Source organism: Zonotrichia albicollis, chromosome 22 (genome assembly GCF_047830755.1).
Source record: "Zonotrichia albicollis isolate bZonAlb1 chromosome 22, bZonAlb1.hap1, whole genome shotgun sequence".
Classification (NCBI taxonomy): Eukaryota; Metazoa; Chordata; class Aves; order Passeriformes; family Passerellidae; genus Zonotrichia; species Zonotrichia albicollis.
In genome coordinates this window covers 5,397,697-5,424,811 of record NC_133840.1, presented here as the reverse complement: position 1 = coordinate 5,424,811, position 27,115 = coordinate 5,397,697, and the positions used below count along the sequence as shown (strand labels likewise).

The following is a 27,115-nucleotide window of genomic DNA, read 5'->3' as shown; positions in this document are numbered from 1 at the left end:
CCTTTGCTGTGACCCTGCATGTCTGCAGGCTGTTTGTCTGCATCCGGGTTTGTGTTTGTGGAGAAGAAATGTGTTTGCAGTTGGATTTAGCATTTGCAGATCGCTGTGTCAACCTCAGCAAGTCCAACCCAACGAGTTTTCCTGCTGGTGAGGAGCTGAAGCTGGATTTCCACAGGAGCACTGGGCATGAGGGGGCAGGATGGCCTCAGGCCGAGCTTTGTGAGAGGTGAGTTCATCTGGAGATGTGAATTTCCTCGTAAAGCTGCACCTCCAGGGGCTGAGAGTCACCCTCGCTCCTTTCCTGGCTGCCTCGCCCAGCTGTGGGTCACAGCTGGGGTTTGTGCCAGCAGCTGGCTCAGCCTCCGGCTCCTGCTCCAGATGTTTTCCCAGTTGCACACGTGGTGGGCACGTGGCTGGCGCCTCCCTGTGCTGCAGAGCAGGTGTGTGACCCCAGGGGACACCTGAGCCCTCAGCGGGGCTGTCAGCACCGGAGTTTCTCTCCATTTACAGAACAGCTGGAGCTGGGCTGCGTTGGGAGGTTCCGGCTGTAAAGCCAAGCCCGGGGGCAGAACTCTGGCAGAGTTCTGTCCGTGTTTGTAACTCAAGGATAATTCTCGGTGAGCAAAGGGGGACGTGCGGGCCGGGCCGGGCCGCCAACATCTGCCTGGCACATCTGGCCAGACGCTGCCGCGCGTGCGGTCCCCGCTCCAGACGCGTGCGCGCCCCGCCCGCGGCCAGCTGTGCGCGCCAGATGTGCGAGAGGGGCGGGGTCACCGCGACGGCCACGCCTCCTATCGCTGCCAATCACCCGCGGCCACCCAATGACGGCCCGCGACACATCGAGGCCCGCGACCAATCAGGGCGTGGTTGTGATTTCCATGGCAGCCGCAGCCGCGCGGCTGAGGGAAGGCGGCGGCGCCGCGGCCGCTCCCGGAGCCGCTCCCGTTCCTCGTCCGGCGACCGGAGCCGCTCCCGCTCCCATCCCGCTCCTTGCCCACTGCGATGGTGCCCGAGCGGAGCCGCGGCGGCGGAGGGGCGGCCGTGCCGCTGCTGCGCGGCTCCAGCCGGGCGCGGGGGCGGTGGCAGCAGCAGCAGCAGCAGCAGCGCAGGTGAGGGGCGGCCGCGCCCGCCGCGCACCTGAGGCGAGCCCGGGGCGGTTCCGTGGCCGCCGCTCCGCTCCCCGCGCCCGCCGCGCTCCGCCCTGCCCCGCCCGCGGCCCGGCCGTGCTCAGGGCTGGGGGCCGCGGCCTGAGGCGGCCGCAGGAGCCGCTGGGTCCCCGGCGGGCCGGGCAGCCCCGGGGATGCGCGCAGGGCCGGGCCGGTGCTCGTTCCCCGCAGCCGGGGCATTGCCGAAGTTTCCCTGCGGGCGGGAGAAGTGCCGGCAGCGGCTCCCGGTGCCTTTGTTCGGTGCCGGGGAGGGCCCGGAGTGGCCGCGGTGGGCAGGGGGACACCGGGGCCGGGGCTGGAGCGCTGGGTCGGTACCTGCGGGCAGGTACGGAACGGGCTGGCTGGGAGAAGCCTAACGGGCTGCGGGGACACCTTCCCTTCCCTGGAGCCGCCTGTTCCATTCGGTTTGATCGGTTCAGTTTGATCGGTTCTCGGTTTGATCGTTTGTAGCAGGAGTTGGAGCTGTCGCTTGGCTGGAGCTGGGTTTGGTGCCTCCGCTGCGATTTCCATTTGTTTTTGTGAGTGTGCCGTGCGGGTTTCTGTGGGTCTGGGTGCTTTTGCTGTTCCGGAGGAGTTTGAGTCTCTGCATTGCCTTGGTGTAGAACGGAGCGCTGAAATCCCTCTGAGGAGCACACAGAGAACTCATCTGCTCTCAGTGTGACATTTTTCCTCTCTTTTTCCCCTTTTTTCTTCTTTTATGTGTAACATTAGAGAGCTCAAAGCCTCTGTGTGTCGCCAGTGAAATTCCTTTTGTTGGATTGTTCTCCAGCAGGAACTGTAGAAATTAACAAACACTGTTTGTTTTTGCATAACCAGCAGCATGTTGGTAACTCTTTTTTAACCATTTTCTATGCAAATCCTGATAATTTGCTGTGTATATTCTAGATGTAAGTAAAGCAGAATTGTTAAAGATATTTCCTTTCATTTGAAGCAGAACTTTTTAATTATGTGATTTTTAAAGTCAGTTTAGAGGCCTTAAATATTGAAGAACCTAAAAATGTTGAATTTTGAGTGCTTGGGTAACAAAACTGAAATGCATAAGTATGAGCATATGATTTCTTTACTCTGTATAATGTGGTTGTAATAGAAATAGTGAAATTATTCCACAGTTGTGTGTTGTATTCCCTGATAGGGAAAGTTTCATTTAGGGATGCTGAAAGAGCTTAGGGGAGATGTTCCTCTGAGAAATAACTCTTCACTTTCTATGTGTGCATTGTTTTGAGGGTGATTCTTGAGAATTCCCAGTACCTGCTGCCTCTCCAGTATTTATTTTAAGAGAGAAAAGGTGAAAGGTGCAGGAAGAGGCAGGGAAGACACTGATAGAGTTGACATTGACTTTTTAAAGTCCTACCAGCATTTTCATTTCTCCTTCCCGAGCAGAGTGATGATGGATGGCAGCACTTGGGGATATTTTTTCCATTCAATTCAGCCACTGTAAAATGAATTTCCTTTGTATTTTTGGGTGTAGTGGTCAGGGTGTGCATCAGAATCTTCTGTTTCTGTATTTTGGAGCATTTTGGCTGGGGAGGGGGTGTTGTTGTCTTAGCCCCAGAGAATCAGGGATTGAGCAGCTCCCTGAAGAGGAAAAGGAATCCTTGGAGCATGGTAGGGAAACATGAGGGGAAAGACAACTTTCCTATGGTGTGAACTCTTCCCCTACTTCTGTCTTTCTCCTGCACAAAAATCTCCTTTTTTATTGGTTTTTTGCTTTGAGGATGCCTGTGGAGCCTCATGCCCTGCTGACACAGAGCTGAGTGCGACCTTTCCTCCCAGAAGAGCTGAGCTCAAACTCTGGCCCTTTCCATTTTTCAGCCAATGCTGAAATGTGTGAAAACATTCCTGCAGTGGGAGCTGTAAGGGGAAGTTGCTCAGTGCACTTGGAACAAATCAGGAACAAAATCAGGAACAAATCCCATTAAAAAAACTCTCCCAAATCCCATAAAATCCAAGCTGTGCTCTTCCTAGAAGGAGCTCTGATGGTCAGAATCAGAGCCAGGAGTTGAGGCCATGCAAGCAGAGGACAAGTTAATCACTGAGAAATGCTATTTATAAATCTGGGGCTGTGTTTTATTTTGGGATGGGTGATGCCACTGGCACTGCCCTCTCAGCTGAGAAGGGAGCTGCTCCCTGTCCAGCCTCCACAGGGAAATCTGAGCTCTGGAACTCCACAGGATTCCTGGGAATGGAGCAGCTTTTATTCCTCTGCAGGGAATGTTTGAAACGCCAACAATCCCCAAACTAGCATGAGATACAAATGGAGAGCTTTGCCTCTTGACTAAGCTCAAAATTTTCAATGTTTTTTGGATGAACTTGAGGAAAAAGGTCCTGACCTGCTGCAGGAGGATGGATTGTGAGCAGGGGAAGGAAACAAAGCAGTGCAGTCAGATCTGCTGTGCTCACATCATCTGAGGCTGACTCACGGGCCTGACTTTTCTGGGCACAGAATTCACTCACACACAATTCTGCTTGGCTGCACTGTCTTGTGATGAAACTTGTAGATCCCAATTCTTTTTTTTTATTATTTTTTTAGAGTTCCACATAAATTTTTCTGGGAATTCTTTCTTTTCCTGGCACTTGCAACTTGCTGCCAAAGTCCTCTCTGCCATTGTAGTCTTCTCCAACTTCCTCAGCTCCTGTTTTTGTGTTTGTTTGGGTGATTGTGGGGCTTGTGTTGGGATTTTTTTAAATAAAAGCTGCCTGTGTTTGTAAGGTGAGTGGCACTTTGCCCTCCTCAGATAAAAACCCCACAACATTTCAAAGCTCAGAGTTTGCTGATTGCCCTGCTGTGATTTTGAAACGCTGTCAATTGAATTCCTGTTAACAGCAGAGCAATAATAAGTTTTATAACCCTTCAGGCTGACAGATGCTCTCCAGAGCCCTTACTCATGGGAAGGTGGGGTTTGTTTGCACAAGGGCAGCAACTTTCATATGTCATCCTCATCCCAAAGAGCTTTCCTTGGAAATGATGCACACAGGGGAGTTTGCTGGCTTGGAGAATAATTGAATTTTGTGAGCTGTTCCTGACTGCTCCTCTCTGGTTTTTATGGCAGTGCATGCTCCAGGTAAAAACCCAGCACAGAAGGTTGTAGGACACCTAAATCCTGATTCTTTATGGCCTTGCAGCCTTTGGTTTTTGGCTGTTTGGATGGCCTGGAAAGGCCCGGGGTGGCCTTGGGGCAGCCGCGTATCAAAGGAGCAGAAGAGGCTTCAGTTCTTTTCTCGGTCTCGGTGTTTATTAATTGTTTATCTAAAAGATTTTCTCTCGGCCCGACAGAGCTCTGCTCAGCAGCCAGCCATGAGCACACTCCCCTCCCTCCGGGCGGTCACCTATCTTTATACCCAAAGTTACGTGTACAATATTTATCATTTTTCCCCAATACCTTTCACCCTTATTGCCCGGTGCACTTTTAGTAATGACCAATCCCAAAGTGCCACCATCACCACAGAAGATGGAGGAGAAGAAGAAGAAGAAGGACAGGACACGCCCCAATTCCTCCATCTTACTTCTCTAAACCCCCCTGTACAGAAATCCTAAACCCTGTGTTTCACTCTCTAACTAACTAATCCCTTCACCATTCACCCCGGTGAAACCCTCCTGTCCTCATACAGGTGTCGCCTCCTGTGTAGGATCAAAGTGCAGCCACCAGACACTTCTGGAACATTCCAGGACTCCCGAGCCCCCCAAGGGTGCTCTCGGTGACACCTCAGTGCTGAGGTGCTGAGATCCCACATTTGGCAGCTTTGAACATCCCAAAGTTTGAGCTGATTGAATGAAGGTGTTTGTGGGTGATTGCTGTGGGGTTTTGGCACGTGGCTGGATTTTGGTGCTGGGGGTGAATCAATACTCACAGAAATTCAGGAAACCTCCTCAGAGTCTGGAATCCACAGCTGGAATTGTGCCCACAGGGAGTCATCACTTGCTTAAAATTAAATTAAAGATTTCAGCCTTCAGTCACCAGCTTTCCTCCAATACTGAGAGTTCTTCAGCTTTGTTGTTCACGTTTGGTTTATTTTATTTTGGTTGAACTGATATTCTAATATAAATCTTAAATTTGACCTGATATGCTTTTCTCCAGTGATCACCTACCTGACTCCTGCATTTGGGAATGTTGGTGTGTCTTCAAGGAGCAGGTTTAGTTTGGAAGATGAAGCTTTCTGTGGAGGATTTTGTTTTTTTCCTTCTTGAGGAAATTAGTTTTGTGGCATTTACACAAACTGAGTAATGGCAAGGATTGGATGAAATGTAAATATTTGTAGAGTTTGTGTGCTCTGTGCTGAAATGCTGTTTCTTCTCTCCAGTGGGTGCTGTATCTAAACAATTTTAAAAGATTCTGTATTATTTAAGTAGAACAATTTCCCCTTCCCTAATTTCAAGTTAGGTCTGCATGCTGAATCTTTCAGAAGAGAAACTTGAATTTTTGGTGCTATGGAAATATGAACAGCATGATTTATTTTCCTTACTTTTTGAGCACTGTTCAAGCGACCTCCACTGAAATTTCTGGCAATTTGAGGGGCATTTTTTTTAAATGTTTTTTAATGTGATATTTAAGGTCCAGTTAAAGGAAAGAGAGGTTTGTGAGCAGAATGAAACTTTTCACAGAGGGTGAATTGGAGCTCCTCCCAATTAAAAGCATCTGTGATTCTGAGTGAGCTATTTCAGCCCTGAACAGCCACAGCTTCCTTAAAATTCCAGTAGAGCACTGATTTCATTGGGATTTTTGGGAGGAAGAGTACGAATTTAATTGGGATTTTGGGAGGAAGAGTCAGTTTTGGGAAGAAAAATCAGTTTTCAGCTCACCTGATCCAAAAACCCAAAGCAGGTGAGCTGCAGAACACAGGTAAATTACATTTAAATTAATGTATCTCTAATGTACATGTAAATTAATGTATCTCTACATCAACTGTTAAAAATGGGAAAAAATAAAGATACAGGTGGAGTCATCCAGCAGCAGAATAAAGATTTGTCTAAACCAATATTTGATATAATCTCTGATATTCCCTCTAAAACATGGAATGTTCTTAGTCCTTCTTGGAAATGGAATTCAACAGATTTTGAAACTATTTTCTATCTAAAAGTTTTGCTCAGACTCTTATGGATGTTTAGAAAGCATCTATTGTTTTGTTTCTCATCTGTAGAAATGAAAATTACTTTTGAATAATGCAGTTTTCTGAAGCTGAACTGCAAAAGAAATGAGAAGAAGAAATGAGAAATTTATGAAATTCAGAAATTTCTTTCTGAAAAAGAAATAATAAACCTTGCTTTTATTTAGGGTATTTTGGGGGTTCAGACTCAGTCTTGTCTCATCTCTTGGAAAAGTAATTCCTTGAGTAATTCCAAGAATAACTTCTTGTCTCATTGTCTCATCTCTTGGAAAAGTAATTCCAAGTGTAATTTCTTATCTCATCTCTGGGAAAAGTAATTTATTGTAAAAATGTTCTAGTTTTTTTTTATTTTTTCTCCTCTTGCCAGACCTTAATTTATTTAGGATTGGGATCCCCATGGCACTAGAGGATAATTTGGAGTAGGAGGTGTTTTTTCTCCTTTCTCATCTCTTCTCCTTTCCTTTTCTCCTTTCCTTTTCTCCTTTCCTTTTCTCCTTTCCTTTTCTCCTTTCCTTTTCTCCTTTCCTTTTCTCCTTTCCTTTTCTCCTTTCCTTTTCTCCTTTCCTTTTCTCCTTTCCTTTTCTCCTTTCCTTTTCTCCTTTCCTTTTCTCCTTTCCTTTTCTCCTTTCCTTTTCTCCTTTCCTTTTCTCCTTTCTCCTTTCTCATCTCTTGTACTTTTCTCATCTCTTGGAAAAATAATTTATTGTAAAATTATTCTAATTTCTAATTTTTAACTTTTTTTCTCCTCTTTCCAGACCTTAATTTGTTCAGGATTGGGATCCCCATGGCACTAGAGGACAATCTGGAGTAGGAGGCGTTCTGGTCCTTGCCAAGATGGTGGGCAAGCTGAAGCAGAACCTGCTGCTGGCGTGCCTGGTGATCAGCTCGGTGACGGTGCTGTACCTGGGCCAGCACGCCATGGAGTGCCACCACCGCATGGAGGAGCGCGGGCAGCCCCCGCGGGGGGACGGTGCCAGGGCTGCCCTGGGGACAGCCCCCAGTGGCACCCACGGCAGTGGCAGTGCCAACAGGAGCCTGCCCTACAGCAAGGACATGCCCCTGATCTTCATCGGGGGCGTGCCCCGCAGCGGCACCACGCTGATGCGCGCCATGCTGGACGCGCACCCCGACATCCGCTGCGGGGAGGAGACCAGGGTGATCCCCAGGATCCTGGCCGTCAAACAGATGTGGGCCAGGTCCAGCAAGGAGAAAATCCGCCTGGACGAGGCCGGCGTGACGGATGAGGTGCTGGATTCGGCCATGCAGGCCTTCCTGCTGGAGATCATCGTCAAGCACGGCGAGCCCGCGCCCTACCTGTGCAACAAGGACCCCTTCGCTCTGAAATCCCTGACTTACCTGGCCAGGATCTTCCCCAACGCCAAATTCCTGCTGATGGTGCGGGATGGCCGCGCCTCGGTGCACTCCATGATCTCCAGGAGGGTCACCATAGCTGGCTTTGACCTCAACAGCTACAGGGACTGCCTGACCAAGTGGAACCGGGCCATCGAGACCATGTACAACCAGTGCATGGAGGTGGGCTTCCAGCGCTGCATGCTGGTGCACTATGAGCAGCTGGTGCTGCACCCCGAGAGGTGGATGCGGACTCTGCTCAAGTTCCTGCACATCCCCTGGAACCAGGCCGTGCTGCACCACGAGGAGATGATTGGCAAAGCAGGGGGGGTTTCTCTTTCCAAGTGAGTATGAGCCTTCGGCCTTCGCCTCGTGCTGGTCTGAAATGGTATATCAAAAATATACCATACTGTTCTAAAGTATTATGTAAAAATACACAATACTGTAGTAAAATAGTATATTAAAAATACACTATACTATAGTAAAATAGTGTATTAAAAATACACTATACTATAGTAAAATAGTATATTAAAAATACACAATACTATAGTAAAATAGTATATAAAAAATGCACTATACTATAGTAAAATAGTATATAAAAAATGCACTATACTATAGTAAAATAGTATATTAAAAATACACAATACTATAGTAAAATAGTATATAAAAAATACACTATACTATAGTAAAATAGTATATAAAAAATGCACTATACTATAGTAAAATAGTATATTAAAAATACACTATACTATAGTAAAATAGTATATAAAAATATAGTATACTATACTGAAATAGTACATTAAAAATATACTATACTGAAATAGTATATTAAAAATATAGTATACTATACTAAAATAGTATTTTAAAATATAGTATACTATACTAAAATAGTACATTAAAGATATACTATACTAAAATAGTATTTAAAAATATAGTATACTATACTGAAATAGTACATTAAAAATATACAATACTATACTAAAATAGTACATTAAAGATATACTATACTAAAATAGTACATTAAAGATATACTATACTAAAATAGTACATTAAAAATATACTATACTATACTAAAATACTACATTAAAAATATACTATACTATACTGAAATAGTATATAAAAATATACTATACTATACTAAAATAGTACGTAAAAATATACTATGCTAACATAGTATATAAAAATACAGTATACTATAGTAAAATAGCATATAAAAATATACTGTAGTAAAATAGTATATAAAAATATAGTATACTATACTAAAATAGTACATAAAAATAGACTATACTGTAGTAAAATAGTATATAAAAATATAGTATACTATACTAAAATAGTACATAAAAATAGACTATACTGTAGTAAAATAGTATATTAAAAATATACTATACTATACTAAAATAGTACATAAAAATAGACTATACTGTAGTAAAATAGTATATTAAAAATATACTATACTATACTAAAATAGTACATAAAAATAGACTATACTGTAGTAAAATAGTATATAAAAATATGGTATACCATACTAAAATAATATATAAAAATATGGTATACTATACTAAAGTAGTATATAAAAAATCTAGTCTACTATACTAAAATAGTATATTAAAAATATACTATACTATACTAAAATAGTACATAAAAATAGACTATACTGTAGTAAAATAGTATATAAAAATATGGTATACCATACTAAAATAATATATAAAAATATGGTATACTATACTAAAGTAGTATATAAAAAATCTAGTCTACTATACTAAAATAGTATATTAAAAATATACTATACTATACTAAAATAGTACATAAAAATAGACTATACTGTAGTAAAATAGTATATAAAAATATGGTATACCATACTAAAATAATATATAAAAATATGGTATACTATACTAAAGTAGTATATAAAAAATCTAGTCTACTATACTAAAATAGTATATTAAAAATATAGTATACTATACTAATATAATACATAAAAATGTGGTATACTATACTGAAATACTGTATAAAAATACAGTATACTATACTGAAATAGTATATAAAAATATAGCATACTATACTAAAATAGTACATTAAATGTAGTACATGATACTATAGTAAAATAGTATATAAAAATATACTATACTATGCTAAAGTAGTATATAAAAATATAGTGTACTATACTAAAGTACTATATTAAAAATATACTATACTGTTTACTAAAATAGCATATAAAAATATATTGTACTAAAATAGTATATAAAAATATAAAGCAGTATATAAAATATAGCTAAAATAGTATATAAAAGATATATACACAATAGTGTATTTTGTAGATAAAAATCTCAGCTTGGTTCCAGTTTCTCCCTTGGGCAGCTGATCTGTGGTGCAGCATTAATGCCAATGAGCAGTTTGCAGTCTCAGGTTGGTTACTGTGTAATGTCAGCAAAGTTTTACCAGTCAAGGCCAAGCTGAATGTGAGTATCTGATGGAGCTTTGCTTTTCTCTGTGGCCCCAAATAAATCTGAGCTGTTGATCCAGCCTGGTGTCACCCACAGTCACATTGAGTTCAGTGTTGTAGTGCAGGAATGGCCCTGGAGCTGAGCTTGCCAAGAACATCCTCTGACTGAAACTGGAGAAACTGCTCCAGGAGAATGGAGAGCAGAGCTGGCAGCTTTTCCCTGGCATGTGCTCCCAAAATGACAAACTTGTTGGTGAAAAGTAACCTTGTTGTAAGCAGATCTTTCACTGCTCTCTTGGGCCATCCCCGCGTGGGCGCCATCTGCAGAGGGGAGCATATGTGGCCCGAAGTTTAGAGTCCGGCTAGCTGAGGGCGAAAGGCCGACGCCCCTCTGCAATTCCTGGCCAGCGCCCTTCGGCGTCTGAGGGCCTCGGGCTGTGCCTCACACCGCTGGGATTGGGGAGGAACGGAGCTGACCATTTCCCGGGGGTTAAACATCGGTTTATTGAAGGTGTTGCAGGATCCAAACGCAGGGAAACCAACCGGGAAGAAGTTTTTTCACAGGGGGTGAAACAGGATTATAAAGGAGGGGTGCAGAGGGGGGCATATGTGGCCCGAAGTTTAGAGTCCGGCTAGCTGAGGGCGAAAGGCCGACGCCCCTCTGCAATTCCTGGCCAGCGCCCTTCGGCGTCTGAGGGCCTCGGGCTGTGCTGGCTGCGGACTGGCTCACACCGCTGGTATAGGGGAGGAACGGAGCTGACCATTTCCCGGGGGTTAAACATCGGTTTATTGAAGGTGTTGCGGGATCCAAACGCAGGGAAACCAACCGGGAAAAAGTTTTCCCATAGGGGGTGAAACAGGATTATAAAGGAGGGGGTGGGTACAGGCGGAACCAATCGGGAAAGGTGAGGGGATGAACGTCACAGAACTGACACTCCATGGAGACCAATAATCAAAAGGTAAAGGAGGTGTCCTGGGACCCCAGCCAACCACCATCTCCAGAGAGGAGAAGGTTCTCGAAACCTGGGAGGAGAAAGGGGGTGATTGACTGGACCTAGGGAAGAAACAACTTTCACTTATAAGGGAAACCAGGGGAGGAGCAATTACACATCGGCAACTATGAATAGCGGTTACTATGGCAACTTAGCTGACAGGCTAGCAGTGGCGGGAAAAACTGGGGGAACGAAACCATTTTACACATAATAGGGGAGAACAATACATAAATTGGGGGAATAACACAAGAAACTTAACCACACACTACAACAGGCCATCTGTGCACCTGATTCAGCTGCTTTCAGAATCCAGAACTCAGCTCTGCCTAGGAAAACGATGGGTGTTGTTAAGAGATAATCTGATTTATTCTCTCTGGTTTCTTTGCCACTGTTCACAGCTGAACTGCTGAAATACAGAAACTGTTTCATCTTTACATTGAGAGAGAAAACTGTCACATTTTGACACTCCTCCTATTTTGGAATCCATCAGAATTATTTTTAAAATCCTGAATAAGAAGCCCTGTTCCAGCAGCAAGGGCTGCCCAGTTCAATTACTCAGCTCCTGGATTTGGAATATTCAGCACTGTGAATATTTGGAATATTCAGCACTGGCCAAGTGCTTCTGAGTGAGAGGCACCTTGCACAGCAAGCACTCACAGGCTGCTCCAGAGAATTCTACTTATTTAAAATCCAATTTTGGAAATAAAAATGGGGAAATTGCCTTCATTTAACGCCTAGGAACACAGCTGTGGATTTTCTAATATATTATAAAGGCATTTGATTTAAAACAAATATAAAATTATTATCAGTGATTACAAAGAGAACTTTAGACTCAGGTAACAATCAGATATTTCCAGAGTGGAGGTTTCACATCACCATTCCCACTGAGGAAAAGCCTCTGCTGTTCCCAGGTTATCAAGAGGGATCTCATCCCTTTTTTTGGCAGAGTTTTCAGTAGCAGATTTCCCATTTTCACTGTTATCCTGTGATACCTGCCTGGAACCTGATCCTCATGGGAACTTCTCCCAATTTCCTGGGGGTTGTGGCTGCTTCAGCAGCACCTGAGTGGAGATAACCTATTTTTACTTTTTTTTTATTTTGGTGGTTGCCAAGCTTTAAGTAAAAAATAACTCCATAATCCCATTTCTAGTAAAATATTACTGGAAGCCTTACAGCTTCAGTAAAAACTGATGGACCCTTATATCATAAAACTCAACCACCTTACTGAATTCTTATTAATAATTATTATCAAATCTGCTGGAATGAGTTGTGAGGAGTTGAGAACATTAGTTTCTAAAAATTATGAAAATGGCTTGAGCAATGCCATTTTCTTAATTTTTAGAAAGATAAAAGTGTTTATTTTGAAGTAAATATAATAATCACAACACAAAAATATGTTTAATAATAACATTAATAATAATAATGATAATATTGTGGGGTTTTTTTAGTAAAACCTTCACATTTAAGACAAAAGTGTGTGAAGATGTTCCTGTGACCCTCAGTTCAGTCTGGTCCCAGAGTTCTTTATGCCTTTATTATCTCTCAGGAGATGATCTGGGGAAGCAATTTCTGATTTTAGGAGGCTCTGGCACTGCTGGAAAAAGACTGAGAAATGGCTGTTGTGTCTGGGGTGGCTTTATCTAATCCAATAGCATTGCAGTGGGTGGTGAAATTTGATTTTCATTGCAGGATTTGATGATTTCAGTGACTCAGCCCTTCAAGGGCTGCAGAAATCCCAGTGAATATCAAAACCTTAAATACCTGTCTTGTGTGTTTGACATTCCAGTTGAAATTCTGCAGGGAGAAGTTGAAATTTCCCAGTTTGATGCTGTTGTTCCAGTGAAAACCTGCTGGGTTTGGCATTCCCAGCTGGGATATTGTGTAAGAATTTCTGGAAACAAGCAGAGCCCCCTGCTTTCATCACCTCTCACTCACCTAAGTGACCTCCAGATCTTCAGATTAGGATGCTGGAGATGTTTTAATTGTTACAGATATTTTTATAAAAGAATTCTGACCATTTTTTACCATCTTGACATATTTAAAATCATTTTGAGAACGAGATCACAGCATCACTAAAAGATCTTTATAACCATGTTAGTACCTGCTAAAAATTGTTCAAAATTTCTTTCTCACCCCTCATTTTGATTTTTATCCAGGAAAAAACTGCAAGGGCTGTAGGGACGTGCAGGATTTGTAGGAATGGGATTTTCTGGGGTTTGAAGTCCCTGCCAACGTGGCTGTTGAAGGAATTCATTATGGACTCCTTGCTCTAACCAGGATTGTTAATTGAGCTCTGGCATTTGCCTGAGTGAAAGCAGCTGTGCTGATGTAAAGAAATGTCAACCCCTCTCGAGCAGTTTTTATTAGGTTTTTTATAGAAATAGCTGTCTAGGCTGAATTACTTCAGAATTTACTATATTTAGTACCTAGCTCTCATTTGATTCTGGTACAGATGCAGAATTATTTGGGGTTAGTCCTGTGTGCTTCCCAAAGCTGAAACTCATCCCTGCCAAATATTCAATTTACCCAATAATTGGTGTTCCCTTGGTTTTCTGGTTGGATTTTTACATTTTTTCTTTCCTCCTGCCCCCAATCTGTCTTCCCTCACAGTCCTCATAAATTCTTCATCTGAGGAATCTTTCCCACAAATTGATTTTTTTTTTTCCTTCCCACAAATTGGTTTTATTTTCCTTCCCACCTTAACTGAAAGCACAGAGAAGGATTTAACCAGCCCAAATGTGGAGCAGTGGATTTTTGATCAGTTGGATTTTAGCAGTGGATTTTTGATCAGTTGGATTTTTTAGCAGTGGATTTTTTATCAATTGGGTTTTAACAGTGGATTTTTGATCAGTGGGATTTTTTAGCAGTGGGATTTTTTAGCAGTGGATTTTTCAGTTGGATTTTAGCAGTGAATTTTTTATCAGTTGGATTTTTTATCAGTTGGATTTTATCAGTTGGATTTTAAGAGTGGATTTTTGATCAGTTGGGTTTTAACAGTGGATTTTTCATCAGTTGGATTTTAGAAGTGGATTTTTTATCAGTTGGATTTTTTAGCAGTGGATTTTTTATCAGTTGGGTTTTAAGAGTGGATTTTTTGTCAATTGGATTTTAACAGTGGATTTTTGATCAGTTGGATTTTTTAACAGTGGATTTTTTATCAGTTGGATTTTAACAGTGGATTTTAGCAGTGGATTTTTGATCAGTGGGATTTTAGCAGTGAATTTTTTATCAGTGGATTTTTCATCAGGTGGATTTTAAGAGTGGATTTTTTAGCAGTTGGATTTTAGCAGTGGATTTTTGATCAGTTGGATTTTAGCAGTGGATTTTTTAGCAGTTGGGTTTTAACAGTGGATTTTTTATCAGCTGGATTTTAGCAGTGAATTTTTTATCAGTTGGATTTTAAGAGTGAATTTTTTATCAGTTGGATTTTTTAGCAGTGGATTTTTGATCAGTTGGATTTTAGCAGTGAATTTTTTATCAGGTGGATTTTAACAGTGGATTTTTTATCAGTTGGGTTTTAACAGTGGATTTTTTATCAGCTGGATTTTAACAGTGAATTTTTGATCAGTTGAATTTTTTATCAGTTGGATTTTATCAGTTGGATTTTAAGAGTGCATTTTTGATCAGTTGGATTTTAGCAGTGGATTTTTTAGCAGTGGATTTTTGATCAGTTGGATTTTTTAGCAGTGGATTTTTGATCAGTTGGATTTTAGCAGTGGGTTTTTGATCTGTTGGATTTTTGATCTGTTGGATTTTTGATCAGTTGGATTTTAGCAGTTGGATTTTAGCAGTGGATTTTTGATCAGTTGGATTTTAGCAGTGGATTTTTGATCAGTTTTTGGGAGCAGCCAAGTGTGGTCAATCCCCAGGAAGGTTTCATGCTGAGGATATTGTTAGCAAAGATTAAAATGACAGAGGGACAAAACACACTTTAAAATTTGTCATCAGGGTGGGGAATCCATCTGTGACAAATTTAGACTCAGATTTATCTGAACACCCATTTTTGGGGTGTCCTGCAAGCTCATTTCCTTGTTCTCCCAGTATCACCCTGATTTTAAATTCCCAAATCAATTTGCAGTTTTGGTGAGGAGGTTTCAGGCTTGGCTGCCTCTAAGGACCATAAATAAATTTTAATTTTTTCAAACACCTCATGATATTTTTTTCCTGAGTGTCCCAATCCACCTCTGGACTCCTGTTGTGATGCTTTGAACTTCTAAATCTCAATTTTTAGCAGATTTTTTTCTTGCTAATTTAATGTGGAGTCAGATGCTCATCTTCTAATTAGGAAGATCACAAAAAACTTTTTAATTTTCCACCCAGACTTAAGAGCTCGGTCTAACAACCCTCAGAATGTTGAAATTTAATCACAACTCCTGGTCCCAAATCCCCTTCTGAGCTCCTGCCTTTGGTTTGAGACTCTGCAAATTTTTATTTCAAATTTTATATCCTCTGAAGAAGATAAAGCTGAAAATTCTGGGTGTTTTTTAGAGTTTTTTGGTTTTTCAGCTTCCATAAAACACCAATTTTGTGTCTTACAATCATAAAGACAGAACAAAGCAATGCCAGATTTCTTCCCTGGAAAAATAAAATTCCACGAAAGTAGAGCAAAAATGAAAATTACATTAAATGAACAAGAAATCAATGATTTTCTAAATATGACATTAATTGTGCACTTGCCTTTAAGATCTGTGTAAAGACCAAACAACCAAAGGAATTATTATGGAAAATATTTCTTTTAGTTTGTAGCTTTGTGTCATCTCAGGTCTCTCTTTTATTAAACAAGTTTAAAAAAAATGAGCCACAGAGTGGTTGTGAGAAGAAATAACACATGGATTGGAATTTAGAATACAGCTTTTAATAAATCCCAGACAATTAAACAGCAAATGTGAGAATGTGCCAGTGGGAAAATGGATTTCTGTGTAGATGTGGGTTTACTTTTCACTTAACAGTTCCTGGGTTTTCTCTGCTGCTTTTATGGAATAAAGAAATTATTTCAGCGCATTGGGAGAGCCTAAACCTTACAGCATCTGCAAATATTGTGCAAATTGTTCTCATTAAAATTTCACTTCCCATCAGCTCTGTAGAAAACATGAAATTATGAGAGGGAAAGAAGAAAAATGGGAGAAAAAACAAAAAAAAAACCAAATAAAACAGGCTAAAGGTCTTAATGCTATTGAAGAATAATTGGTTGGAAATAAGATAATGGAAAGAATAGAATGGAAATTGAAAATGAAATCATTAATAATGGAAAATATTGTTGGAGATTTGTTCAGAAATGGCTTGGAAGGCAGCTGTGAGGAGCAAATTCTCACAGCCTGTTTCTGTGAACAGCAGAGGTTCTCAGGTTGTTTTTAATTACAAGTAAAAGTGACAAACATGAAGGCCTTGAGAACCTTGCATACCAGGGTTCTCAGGCAGCTTTCTCATCACAGGTAAATATTCTATCTTTGGCTGTTTTGGGAAAGTAAAAGTGAGTTTGAGAACACAAATCTTGGTATTGGAAACAAAAGGAGGGGTTGGTGTGTTATCTCTGACCTATTGTGAGCTCGGGTTTGCAATGTGCATGAACTTCATTAACACGGTTATTAAAAGTGACTGATTGAGTCAATAAACGGAGTCAATGCTGATCAAGGAAGATTTTTCCCTCCACTTCAATAAAATAGCATTTTTTTCCTTCCCCAGGGTTGAAAGATCCACTGACCAAGTGATCAAGCCGGTGAATGTGGAGGCGCTGTCCAAGTGGGTGGGGAAGATCCCGGCGGACGTCCTGCAGGACATGCCCGTGATCGCCCCCATGCTGGCCAAGCTGGGCTATGACCCCTATGCCAACCCCCCCAACTACGGCAAGCCCGATCAGAAAGTGCTGGAAAACACCAGGAGGGTAAGGAGTTTATGGGTTCATGTGGTAGTGTGTTGTTAAGTTTCTTGTGTTATTCCCCCAATTTATGTATTTTTCTCCCCTATTATGTGTAAAATGGTTTCGTTCCCCCAGTTTTTCCCGCCACTGCTAGCCTGTCAGCTAAGTTGCCATAGTAACCGCTATTCATAGTTGCCAATATGTAATTGCTCCTCCCCTGGTTTCCCTTATCAGTGAAAGTTGTTTCCTCCCTGGGCCCAGTCAATCACCCCCTTTCTCCTCCCAGGTTTCGAGAACCTTCTCCTCTCTGGAGATGGTGGTTGGCTGGGGCCCCAGGACACCTCCTTTACCTTTTGATTATTGGTCTCCATGGAGTGTCAGTTCTGTGAAGTTCATCCCCTCACCTTTCCTGATTGGCTCTGTCTGTACCCACCCCCTTGCTTTATAATCCTGTTTTCACCCCCTATGAAAAAAAAAAACTTTTTCCCGGATGGTTTCCCGGTGTTTGGATGCGGCATCACCATCAATAAACCGATGTTTAACCCCCGGGAAATGGTCAGCTCCGATGTTTAACCCCCGGGAAATGGTCAGTTCCGTTCCTCCCCTATCCCAGCGGTGTGAGCCAGTCCGCAGCCAGCACAGCCCGAGGCCCTCAGACGCCGAAGGGCGCTGGCCAGGAATTGCAGAGGGGCGTCGGCCTTTCGCCCTCAGCGAGCCGGACTCTAAACTTCGGGCCACATATGCCCCCCTCTGCAGGTTCATTACTGATGGATGGATTTCAGCTCTAGAGCAGGAGCTTTGTGTTTGCTCTGGGGTTTGCAGTCTGTCCTGACACTTTTTGCTGCTTCACAATGGGTTTGCTTTGGGGGAAATGAAAGAATTCTGTGGGGACTGGAGCTGTGCTCCTTGGTGTGAGCAGCTGAACCTGCTGAGAGCTGCACACAAGGTTGGGCAGCTGGAAATGTCAGTTCTGAACCAAAATCTGTGTTCAGCCTCATCTGGGGCTGCCTCTGCTTGGGTTTGCCTTGGGAAATTGGGCTGTGGAAATGCTGATATTTGCATGGGAATATAATATACTATATACAATATACTATATGCTATATGCTATATACTATATACAATATACAATATACTATATACAATATACTATATATTATATACAATATACTATATACAATATACAATATACTATATACAATATACTATATACAATATACAATATACTATATACAATATACTATATACAATATACTATATACAATATACTATATACAATATACTATATACAATATACAATATACTATATACAATATACTATATACTATATACTATATACTATATACTATATATATTATATAAATATATAATGATATAAATAAACAAAAGCTATGTTATGTATTATATATATACTGTATACTGTATAAAATACAATATATCATATACAATATATATATTATATTAAATATATACTATATAATATATTGTATATTATGTATTATATATTGTATATTAAATATGTAATATATAAGTATATAATGTATAAATATATAATATATAAACATTATATATAATATAGATATATAATTATATAAATAAATACTATGTCATGTATTATATATTATATAGTATGTAGTATTTATTATATATAATATATGTTGTATACTGTATAAAACCAATATATAATATACAACATATTATATATTATATGAAATATATAATATATAATAATATATATACTATGCAATATATAAATATATAAATGTATAAATATATGATATATAAATATTATATTATATATAATATAAATATATAATGAAATAAATAAATGCTATGTTGTGTATTATATAGTATATAGTATATAGTATTTATTATATATAATATATGCTGTATACGGTATAAAATACAATATATAATATACACTATATTATATATGAATTATATAATATATAATATATACTATGAAATACACTATATAATATAGTATAGTATAATATAATATTATGTAATATGACATATGAGATAATGTGATATAATCTAGTATATTATATATAATGTGATATATAAAATATAAAAAACATAATATAAAACATTTCCTTTTCAGTAACATTATTCTTCTTAATATTGCTGATCTTGGCCATCTGCTCTTGGTTGGGGCAAATGCTGTTCCTGCAAAGGTGAAGTTTTTAGAGCAGACACAAATCAAGATTTATAATATAACAATTAGGCTGAGTCATAATTAACAGTGGGAAAAGTTTTCTTGTCTGGATTTCAAACTTGATGGACGAGCTCAGTTTTTTACAGACGAGGCTTGGCAGAAGCTCTGTCCCAAAATCACACCCCAAATACTCAGTGGGGTTTGAAAAATGACCCATAGAAAACAGCTCAGGATGATCAAAATCTCTGATTTTCCAATTCTTTGTAGAACAACCCAAAGATGGAGGAAGGTCTGGTGCTGATTAACCCAAACTTAAGGATTTGAGTCTGAATTTAATGGTGTTGGAATTTGAGTAGTTGGGCTGTTAGAGCTGTTTATCCCTGGAGGTATCCCTTGAAAAACTCATTAGCATTGTTGGAAATAGAATTAATAACTCTGCTTCTATTCTTTTTGGACTTAGTTTATTAAGAGAAAGTGACTTTTTTGCTGCAGCAGAGTAATCAGGGAAAAAAAATTGAATTAAACAATTTCAAAGGATTTTCTTCCACCAGCCCTCTGATCCTGAATAAACTGCTTGGAATACTGCTGGGGTAGATAGGAATGAAAAATAAACTGGGGTTTGTGAAATCCCTAAACATTCTTGCATTATTTATTTTTTAAAAAATTGTCATTAATCCACAATCAGTGTATTAAAGGCTGGCAGGTTGATTTTTTTAATTAATAGCTGCTAGCTCAGCATGGAAAAAGTAACCCACCCTCTTTGGTTCCAGTTTATAAATTCCCTGTTTTAAAAGGCTCACAAACAAATGAAGTTGTCTGCAGTTAAAATAAGTGTTCAGTACTAGAAATTGCAAATTTTGTTGGTTGTGTCTCAGTGATAAAATGGACAGAAGTGTTTCCAGCCTTTCTGAGCCTCCACCTGTGTGGGCCAAGCTGTAAAAATTGTCTGGATTTCTGCCTCTTCTTGAAATGGGTTTGATTTCACAATACATGAGAAGAATTCAGGTAATAAACAAAACCAGGGCAACTTTAAAGAAATGAAAACCTAATTTCAAAGGCTCAGGGTTTACTGAGGCTTTTTCCAAGTTTGCTTTGAAGGATAATTTGTTTGTTTACTGGTGCTAAGAGCAGCTGTTCAAAACTGAAGCTGATCTAAATATTGCAGACATATGGAACACTCATTAATATTTTGGCTGCTATTTTCGTTTAATAGCTTTACTCACAGCCCCAGACAGCTTTTTAATTTTGTTGTTTATTGTATTACCCAGTATAGATTTTTTTCTAGTCACTTGTTCTTTGCCAAAATTCCATTTGTGGTTTGTACAGATAAAATGTGGGATGTGTTCTGAATGAATGCTGAAAGCAAAAAAGTTCAAGATGGAGAGTTCACAACTTAGAATTTTTCTTTAAAAATAGAGGAACACAAAGTTTGAGACTGTTTCAGACTCTGGTGTGAGTTTGCTCTTGTGGGGTTTCCTTTCTCCTCCAGGAACCTGTGCTCATTTATTCCTTGCTGCTGCAGCCTGGCATTTATTTAAATGGATAAAATAAATAAATCTGGGTTTTTGCAGCCTTTTGGAGCTGGCACTTGGCAAGTGAAGTGTCCCTGTGTACTCTGAGCTGGTGAATTTGTAAATCACTGGAGCACTTCTTTTGCTTTCTTTCAATTTCTTCACCTGGGATAGCCTTTCACAGAGTTTTGTGCTGGGTATCTGAATATGGATGAAGCTGGCCAAAGAAAATCTTTCCAAAATTGCTTTTCAGTGCATAGTAGGAATATCTGGATCTTGTTTGTAGCCATTTACTGGCTCATTTTGTGTTTGGAAGCAGCTCTCTTATATTTATATTTGTATTTGTGGTCTCCAAGACTTTAAAGTGAACACAGAACTTGAATGGTATTCATTGAAAACAGATCAAGTTTAGACTTCTAAAGCTGAGCAAAATCTGTCCCTTCTTGGAAAAGACCACAAATTGCACTTAAAGGTGAAAATAATGCTCAACAGTGAAAATAATGCTCAACAGTGAAAATAATGCTCAGCAATTCAGAGCTGCTGCTCTTAATCATGGAAGTGAGAACCAGCAGTGTAAAAATTCCTAAACCAAAAGCTGCTACTGGAGAAGAATGGAAAGAGATTGCTGGTGTGGTGCAAAATATTCATTTTCCTGAGCTTTCTGAATACTCAGCTGCTGTTCTTTATTCCTCTTTTCTCCTTTTCTGTCCCCTGCTGGTGACTTCCATATGTACAGCTTAAATATAATTCTTTTATTAGTCAGTCTGGAGACAAATGGTGATTTTCTCCAGTGCTTAAATTAGAAATGCTGTCTCCTTGCAGGTATGCAAGGGAAGCAGTGCTCTCTGCTAAATTTGGATTTTTCACTTGCCTCTTACCTGTAGAGGACACCAAAATGCTGAGGTTTGGTTTCTGTGCTGCTGCAACACAAAAATAACAAGAAACAACCTGGGTTTGTATTTTGACATCTCTGCTTTTGTTTGAGGAGCGTGAGGGGAGCTTTGTCTGCTCTGGTGCTGCTCTGCCAGTGCTGTGCTGGGAAATGGAACCTCTCTGACAGGACCTGCCCTGGGCCAGCCACGAGCCCAGCACATTTCCCTGATGTGTTCACTAAAAACCATGAACTTTGTGTGGCTCTGGTTTCTGTTCAGCCTGACAATTGGATCTTTTCTGATTAAGGAATGCAGAGCAGGGAGAGCAGGCTCTGGCCAGGGCTGTGCTCTGCCTGTGACCTCTCCAAGGAGGGGATTTTGCCTTCCCTGAATGTGCTGTGGTTTTTCTGTTGCTGATCTGTTAATTCATCACTGCAAGGGTTCCTTCCTTATGGATACATAATTACTCATTGTTCCCTCCTAGAGTTTGAACAATTTCTACATCCTGAGCAGAGAGGAAATCAACATCCTGAAGTAAATGAAGTTTTCAGCTGGCAATTATGCAGAAAATGCAAATAATTAAGCTGTGTGTGAGCTGCTAGCCCAGTGTCTATGGGGGGAAACACAAAAGCGCTTCACTCCTCATGAGAGCAGTGTGAGAAATGTCCTTATCAGTACTGTGAGATGGTGTAAAAGTGAATTTCAGTTTGCCAGAGCCCAGCAGAAGAGGAGAGAGCAGCTCCCAGCTGCAGAGCTGTGCCTGCCCCCAGGAGAAGCTGCTTGGTTGTGTTATGGTTGGCACAGCGGTTTCCTCTCCCATCTGTCATCAATTACATCAGATTGTCTTTGGCACATCCTTCCCCCTAAATCAATTTGTATGCTTGGAATACACACTCCAGTCAGTTCTTTTAACTTCTTCATGGAGTTGTGCTCCCTGTGCTGGAGAGATGCACAGGTGGAATTACAGAATTTCTGAGGAGGAGCTGTGCTTTTCACCAGCACTGCTCAAATAGGCTGGATGTAAGGAAAAACTTTTTACAGAAGGGGTGGTGAAGTTCTGGAATGTTCTGTCTGGGGATGTGGTGCAGTCCCCATCCCTGGGGGTGTTCAACAAAGCCTGGATGTGGCACGGGGTGCCAGGGTTTGGCTGAGGGGTTGGGGCTGGGGTGGACTCGATTTTAAAGGTCTCTTCCAACCTGGTCATTCTGTGAATTCTGGAAATTCTGGGACTGGGGAGGTGGTGGAGTCACCATCCCTTAACAAAGCCTGGATGTGGCACTGGGTGCCAGGGTTTGGCTGGGTTGGATTCCATGATCCTGAATGTCTCTCCCAGCCCAGTGATTCTGTAAATTCTGGGAATTCTGTGAATTCAGTGGTTCTTCTACTGCTGTTCTCCAGCTCTGGTTTATGTTCAGCTAAAGGTGTTTTCTGTTCAGCTGATGGCAATATGTTGGAGATTTTTTCAGAAATGGCTTAGAAGGCAGCTGTGAGGAGCAAATTCTCACAGCCTGTTTCTGTGAACAGCAGAGGTTCTCAGGTTGTTTTTAATTACAAGTAAAAGTGACAAACATGAAGGCCTTGAGAACCTGGCATACCAGGGTTCTCAGGCAGCTTTCTCATAACAGGTAAATATTCTATCTTTGGCTGCTTTGGGAAAGTAAAAGTAAGTTTTGAGAACACAAATCTTGGTATTGGAAACAAAAGGAGGGGTTGGTGTGTTATCTCTGACCTATTGTGAGCTCGGGTTTGCAATGTGCATGAACTTCATTAACACGGTTATTAAAAGGGACTGATTGAGTCAATAAACGGAGTCGATGCTGATCAAGGAAGATTTTTCCCTCCCTTCCCTTCAACAGCAATACCCAGAGATAAAATCAGAGTTTCCTCACTCCAGTCTCATGCCTGGTTTAATTATGAGGAGCCATCTCCTGATCAGAGTCAAAACATCCATGACAAGCAGGGTTTCAGGAGTTTCTCTTTGAGGTTTTAAGAGCAGCAGCAATCTCTGATAAAGGCAAAAAGTGTATTTATAATTTATCCTGAGGGATGAGGGTAACTGTGCTGTCAGAGGTGTTTGGATGCCCAGCTGCTCGGGGCCCTGCATCTCCATTTTCACTGACTAACCTGATCATAAAGGTATTTGCCTTTGTGAGTGTTTTCTGTGATATTTAAAACAAAAATTTGGGGTTTATTCCATTTCCATGTGACCACAACAGCACAGACTTCTCAGTCCTCTCTATATTTGTTTAATATTCCCTTTAGTGGGTGTTTCTTCCAACACATGGATTCCCAACTTCATTATTTCTCTCCAGAGGTGCTGCTATCTCATTTTTACAACAAACACAACACCCCAAACCCCTTAACTCAGCACAAATAAGATTAATAATGCACAAAGAGAGTTATTCCCACCCAAAATGCACGCTGAGGAGTGGTTGGAGCTGCCTTTTGGCAGCATTGCTGGGCCTGTGTAAGATCCTGCTCTGTGTTGTCCCTGCTGGGTAAACATTTACATCTCCCATGGCCCTTCCTTGGCAGCCCCAGCAGAGGTGAAGAATTGTGTAAACCTTTAAAGCTGCCTTAAAAGTTCAGGACAATCTGGAAGATGAGCACTCCATGTGCTGTGGAGTTGTTCTAGAAAGGGGCTCAGCTCTGCTTTTGCCAGTGTTTTTTAATTTTTTTTCCTTTTACAATTAAACATCTTATCCTCTACAGCTTGGATATTTTAAAATTTACCAAGTCCAAGAACACTTAGTTGCAGAGTGACTTTTACACAAAAAAACCCCATTATTTTTGTGTACTGGAACTGTCCAAATATAATGGGACTCTTTCCAAAGCAGACAGGAAAGTGGGTGAAAAAAAAAAAAAAAAAAAAAAAGCTTTAATCTTCTATAAAAAAGAATTCTAGGTTACACTTCTGTTCTGAAGTTCTCCCTGTGTGTTTAAAGGGGGTTTAAACACATTTCTGAAGTTCTCCCTGTGTGTTTAAAGGGGTTTTCTCAGGCAACTGGATGTGAAAATTGTTTTCTGAACTCTTTTTGAGAATAATATCCATTCAGTTTGGCTATAAGAATGTGTTTTGGTTTTTAATAGAACAGCTTGAATACTGCCAACACTGAACAACGAACTGACACAGGCTTCAGATCCCCCTCTGCTGGAATTCCATTTGGGCTTGCAAAATAATTCCCTTAGAAATTATAAACCCCATTTCTCCTCAATTTACTGAGTTCTTGCTAAGACTGGAAATAATTCCAATATCCTGCTTCTGTCTCTGTGATGCCACAGTGAGTGATGTGTTCTGCACTTACAAATTGGTCAGAAAAGAATTTGGAGTCTGAAGCCCCTTTAATTTCTTTGGCTGCAGATGGAGTCATTGTTTTTAGGATTTCTGGATTGTTGTTGGTGCCTGGGTTTTGATTCAAAAGGGACCATTTCTGTTTTTGGAGCTACTTTAAACCAGTTTTTGTGCAGTCTCCTCCTGACAAAACCAGCCCTTAGGTGATGTCAGTTCTGAACCAAAATTTGTGTTCAGCCTCACCTTGGGCCTGCCCCTGCTTTGGCTTTGCCTGGATAAATGGTGCTGTGTAAATGCTGATATTTTCATGTGAATATGATATAAAATACCCTCAAAACATTTGCTTTGAGTGTCATTGTTCTTCTTAATATTGCTGATCTGGCCATGTGCTGTTAGGTGTTTGTTAGGGGTAAATGCTGTTCCTGCAGAGGTGAAGCTTTTGGAGCAGACACAAATTGAGATGTGCAATATAAAGATTAGACTGAGTCAGAATTGCAGGAGAAGGAAAGGAGGAGGATTCTGGTTTGTCCTTTTCTGAATCAGTCACAAAGTGCTGTCACCATCAGGATTAATTTAAGAATTCCCAGCAAAGCAGAAGGCTCCTGTCTGTTCCTTCCACCTCACACAAAATCCTGGTTTTTCTGGTGACCCTTGCTGAGGTTATCCTGGAACATTTTTGCTGTGACAATGTTGTTTTGTAACTTCCATTCCTGTTCTCCGGGACACAACCTGCATTTAAATAGTTGGATAAAAGCACAAAATGAGAAATCCTCTCCTTGATTTATAAATATTTATGGTGGAGCAAGGCTCCAGTAGCCACACACTGAATTTCTGCCCAGGGTGACTTTTCATCATGCTCCCATGTGGGAATGCCAGTGGCTGAATACAGATGAGAGCTGTTCCTGTTTTATCTGAACCGTGGAATATCACAGTGAGGGTGTGCAGCAATTCCTGCTCTCAGTGAAGCCTTGGATGCCAGGGATGGATTGGGAAGGGAATCCAGTCCTGAACCAGGGCAGGAAATTCAGAGCTGGCTCAGCCCCTGAGGAATATTGACCAGCTGGGCTTTGGGATCTGCTCATGTGTCATGGGAGAGCAGAGAAAGTGGTGACAAACATGCCCTGAGTGCTGGAGCTCCTTCCTGGGACACAAACCAGGGAGGGCAGCTCAGGGTGAGGCTTTGGAGCAGCCCCATTCCCATTTCCTGGCTTTGGGAATTTTTTTTAATAGATTTGGAGGAGCTCCATTCCCATTTCCTGCCTTTAGGAATTTTTCTGAGTAGGTTTGGAGCAGCCCCATTTCCATTTCCTGGCTTTAGGAATTTTCTTGAGTAGGTCTGGAGCAGCCCCATTCCTATTTCCTGGCTTTAGGAATTTCTCTGAGTAGGTTTGGAGCAGCCCCATTCCCATTTCCTGGCTTTAAGTATTTCTCTGAATAGGTTTAGAGGAGCCCCATTCCCATTTCCTGCCTTTGGGAATTTTTTTCAATAGATTTGGAGCAGCCCCATTCCCATTTCCTGCCTTTAGGAATTTTTCTGAGTAGGTTTGGAGCAGCACCATTCCCATTTCCTGGCTTTAAGAATTTCTCTGAGTAGGTTTGAGCAGCCCCATTCCCATTTCCTGGCTTTGGGAATTTCTCTGAATAGGTTTGGAGCAGCCCCATTCCCATTTCCTGGCTTTAAGAATTTCTCTGAATAGGTTTAGAGGAGCCCCATTCCCATTTCCTGCCTTTGGGAATTTTTTTTAATAGATTTGGAGGAGCTCCATTTCCATTTCCTGCCTTCAAGGAATTTTTCTGAGTAGGTCTGGAGGAGCCCCATTCCCATTTCCTGGATTTAGGGATTTTTCCAAATAGGTTTGTGCCCTTTTTAAAGTTTTTATTTTGAAATTATTACACAAGATCACAATCATGACATTGGGATGATCAGTCTTTGTGCTACAGTAGACAGGATGGTAAAACTTTGCAAATATACTTTTGTTTTGGGAAAAATAAAAGAACAGAATACATTTTTTTGCCCTTTAGAATGTTTATTCTCAGAAGCAAAGAGCTTTTAAAAATTATCCTCTAGAGAGAAGACAATATGCCAGAATATTTGATGTTCTAGCATTAGTGGATGCTAACAACACAAAACTTATTTTCTTTTTTTTTCTCTTTCCTTTAACAAGCTCTTCAGCATTTCAAACAATAGTGAATGAGGCCTTTGAGTAACATAAATTTTTGTTTGTTTTTCCAGGTCTATAAAGGTGAATTTCAGCTTCCTGACTTCCTCAGGGAAGTGCCACAGGTACAGTATGGAATTCATTTCCTTTTTGTGGGTGTAGCAGCAAAGGATATCAAACAGCCTTTATTTTATAAACCACTTGTTCATGAGCCTGAT

The 27,115-nt window shown here is 40.8% G+C and overlaps 1 protein-coding gene across 9 annotated transcripts in view; it reads left to right on the top strand.

The window, feature by feature from the left end:
- Nucleotides 1–852: 852 nt before the first annotated feature.
- TPST1 (tyrosylprotein sulfotransferase 1) overlaps nt 853–27,115 on the top strand; it is a 29,381-nt gene continuing 3,118 nt past the window's right edge. For 3 of the 9 annotated variants that reach the window (XM_074557204.1, XM_074557203.1, XM_074557201.1), the window contains exons 1-4: nt 855–1,109; nt 7,025–7,963; nt 16,734–16,932; nt 26,972–27,022. In XM_074557204.1, coding sequence (XP_074413305.1) covers nt 7,104–7,963; nt 16,734–16,932; nt 26,972–27,022 — 1,110 coding nt within the window. In that variant the 5' untranslated portion in view covers nt 855–1,109; nt 7,025–7,103. Of the gene's footprint in view, nt 1,110–6,636; nt 6,696–7,024; nt 7,964–16,733; nt 16,933–26,971; nt 27,023–27,115 lie in introns of all 9 variants that reach the window. The other 6 variants (XM_074557209.1, XM_074557208.1, XM_074557207.1 and 3 more) reach the window with 4 other exon arrangements.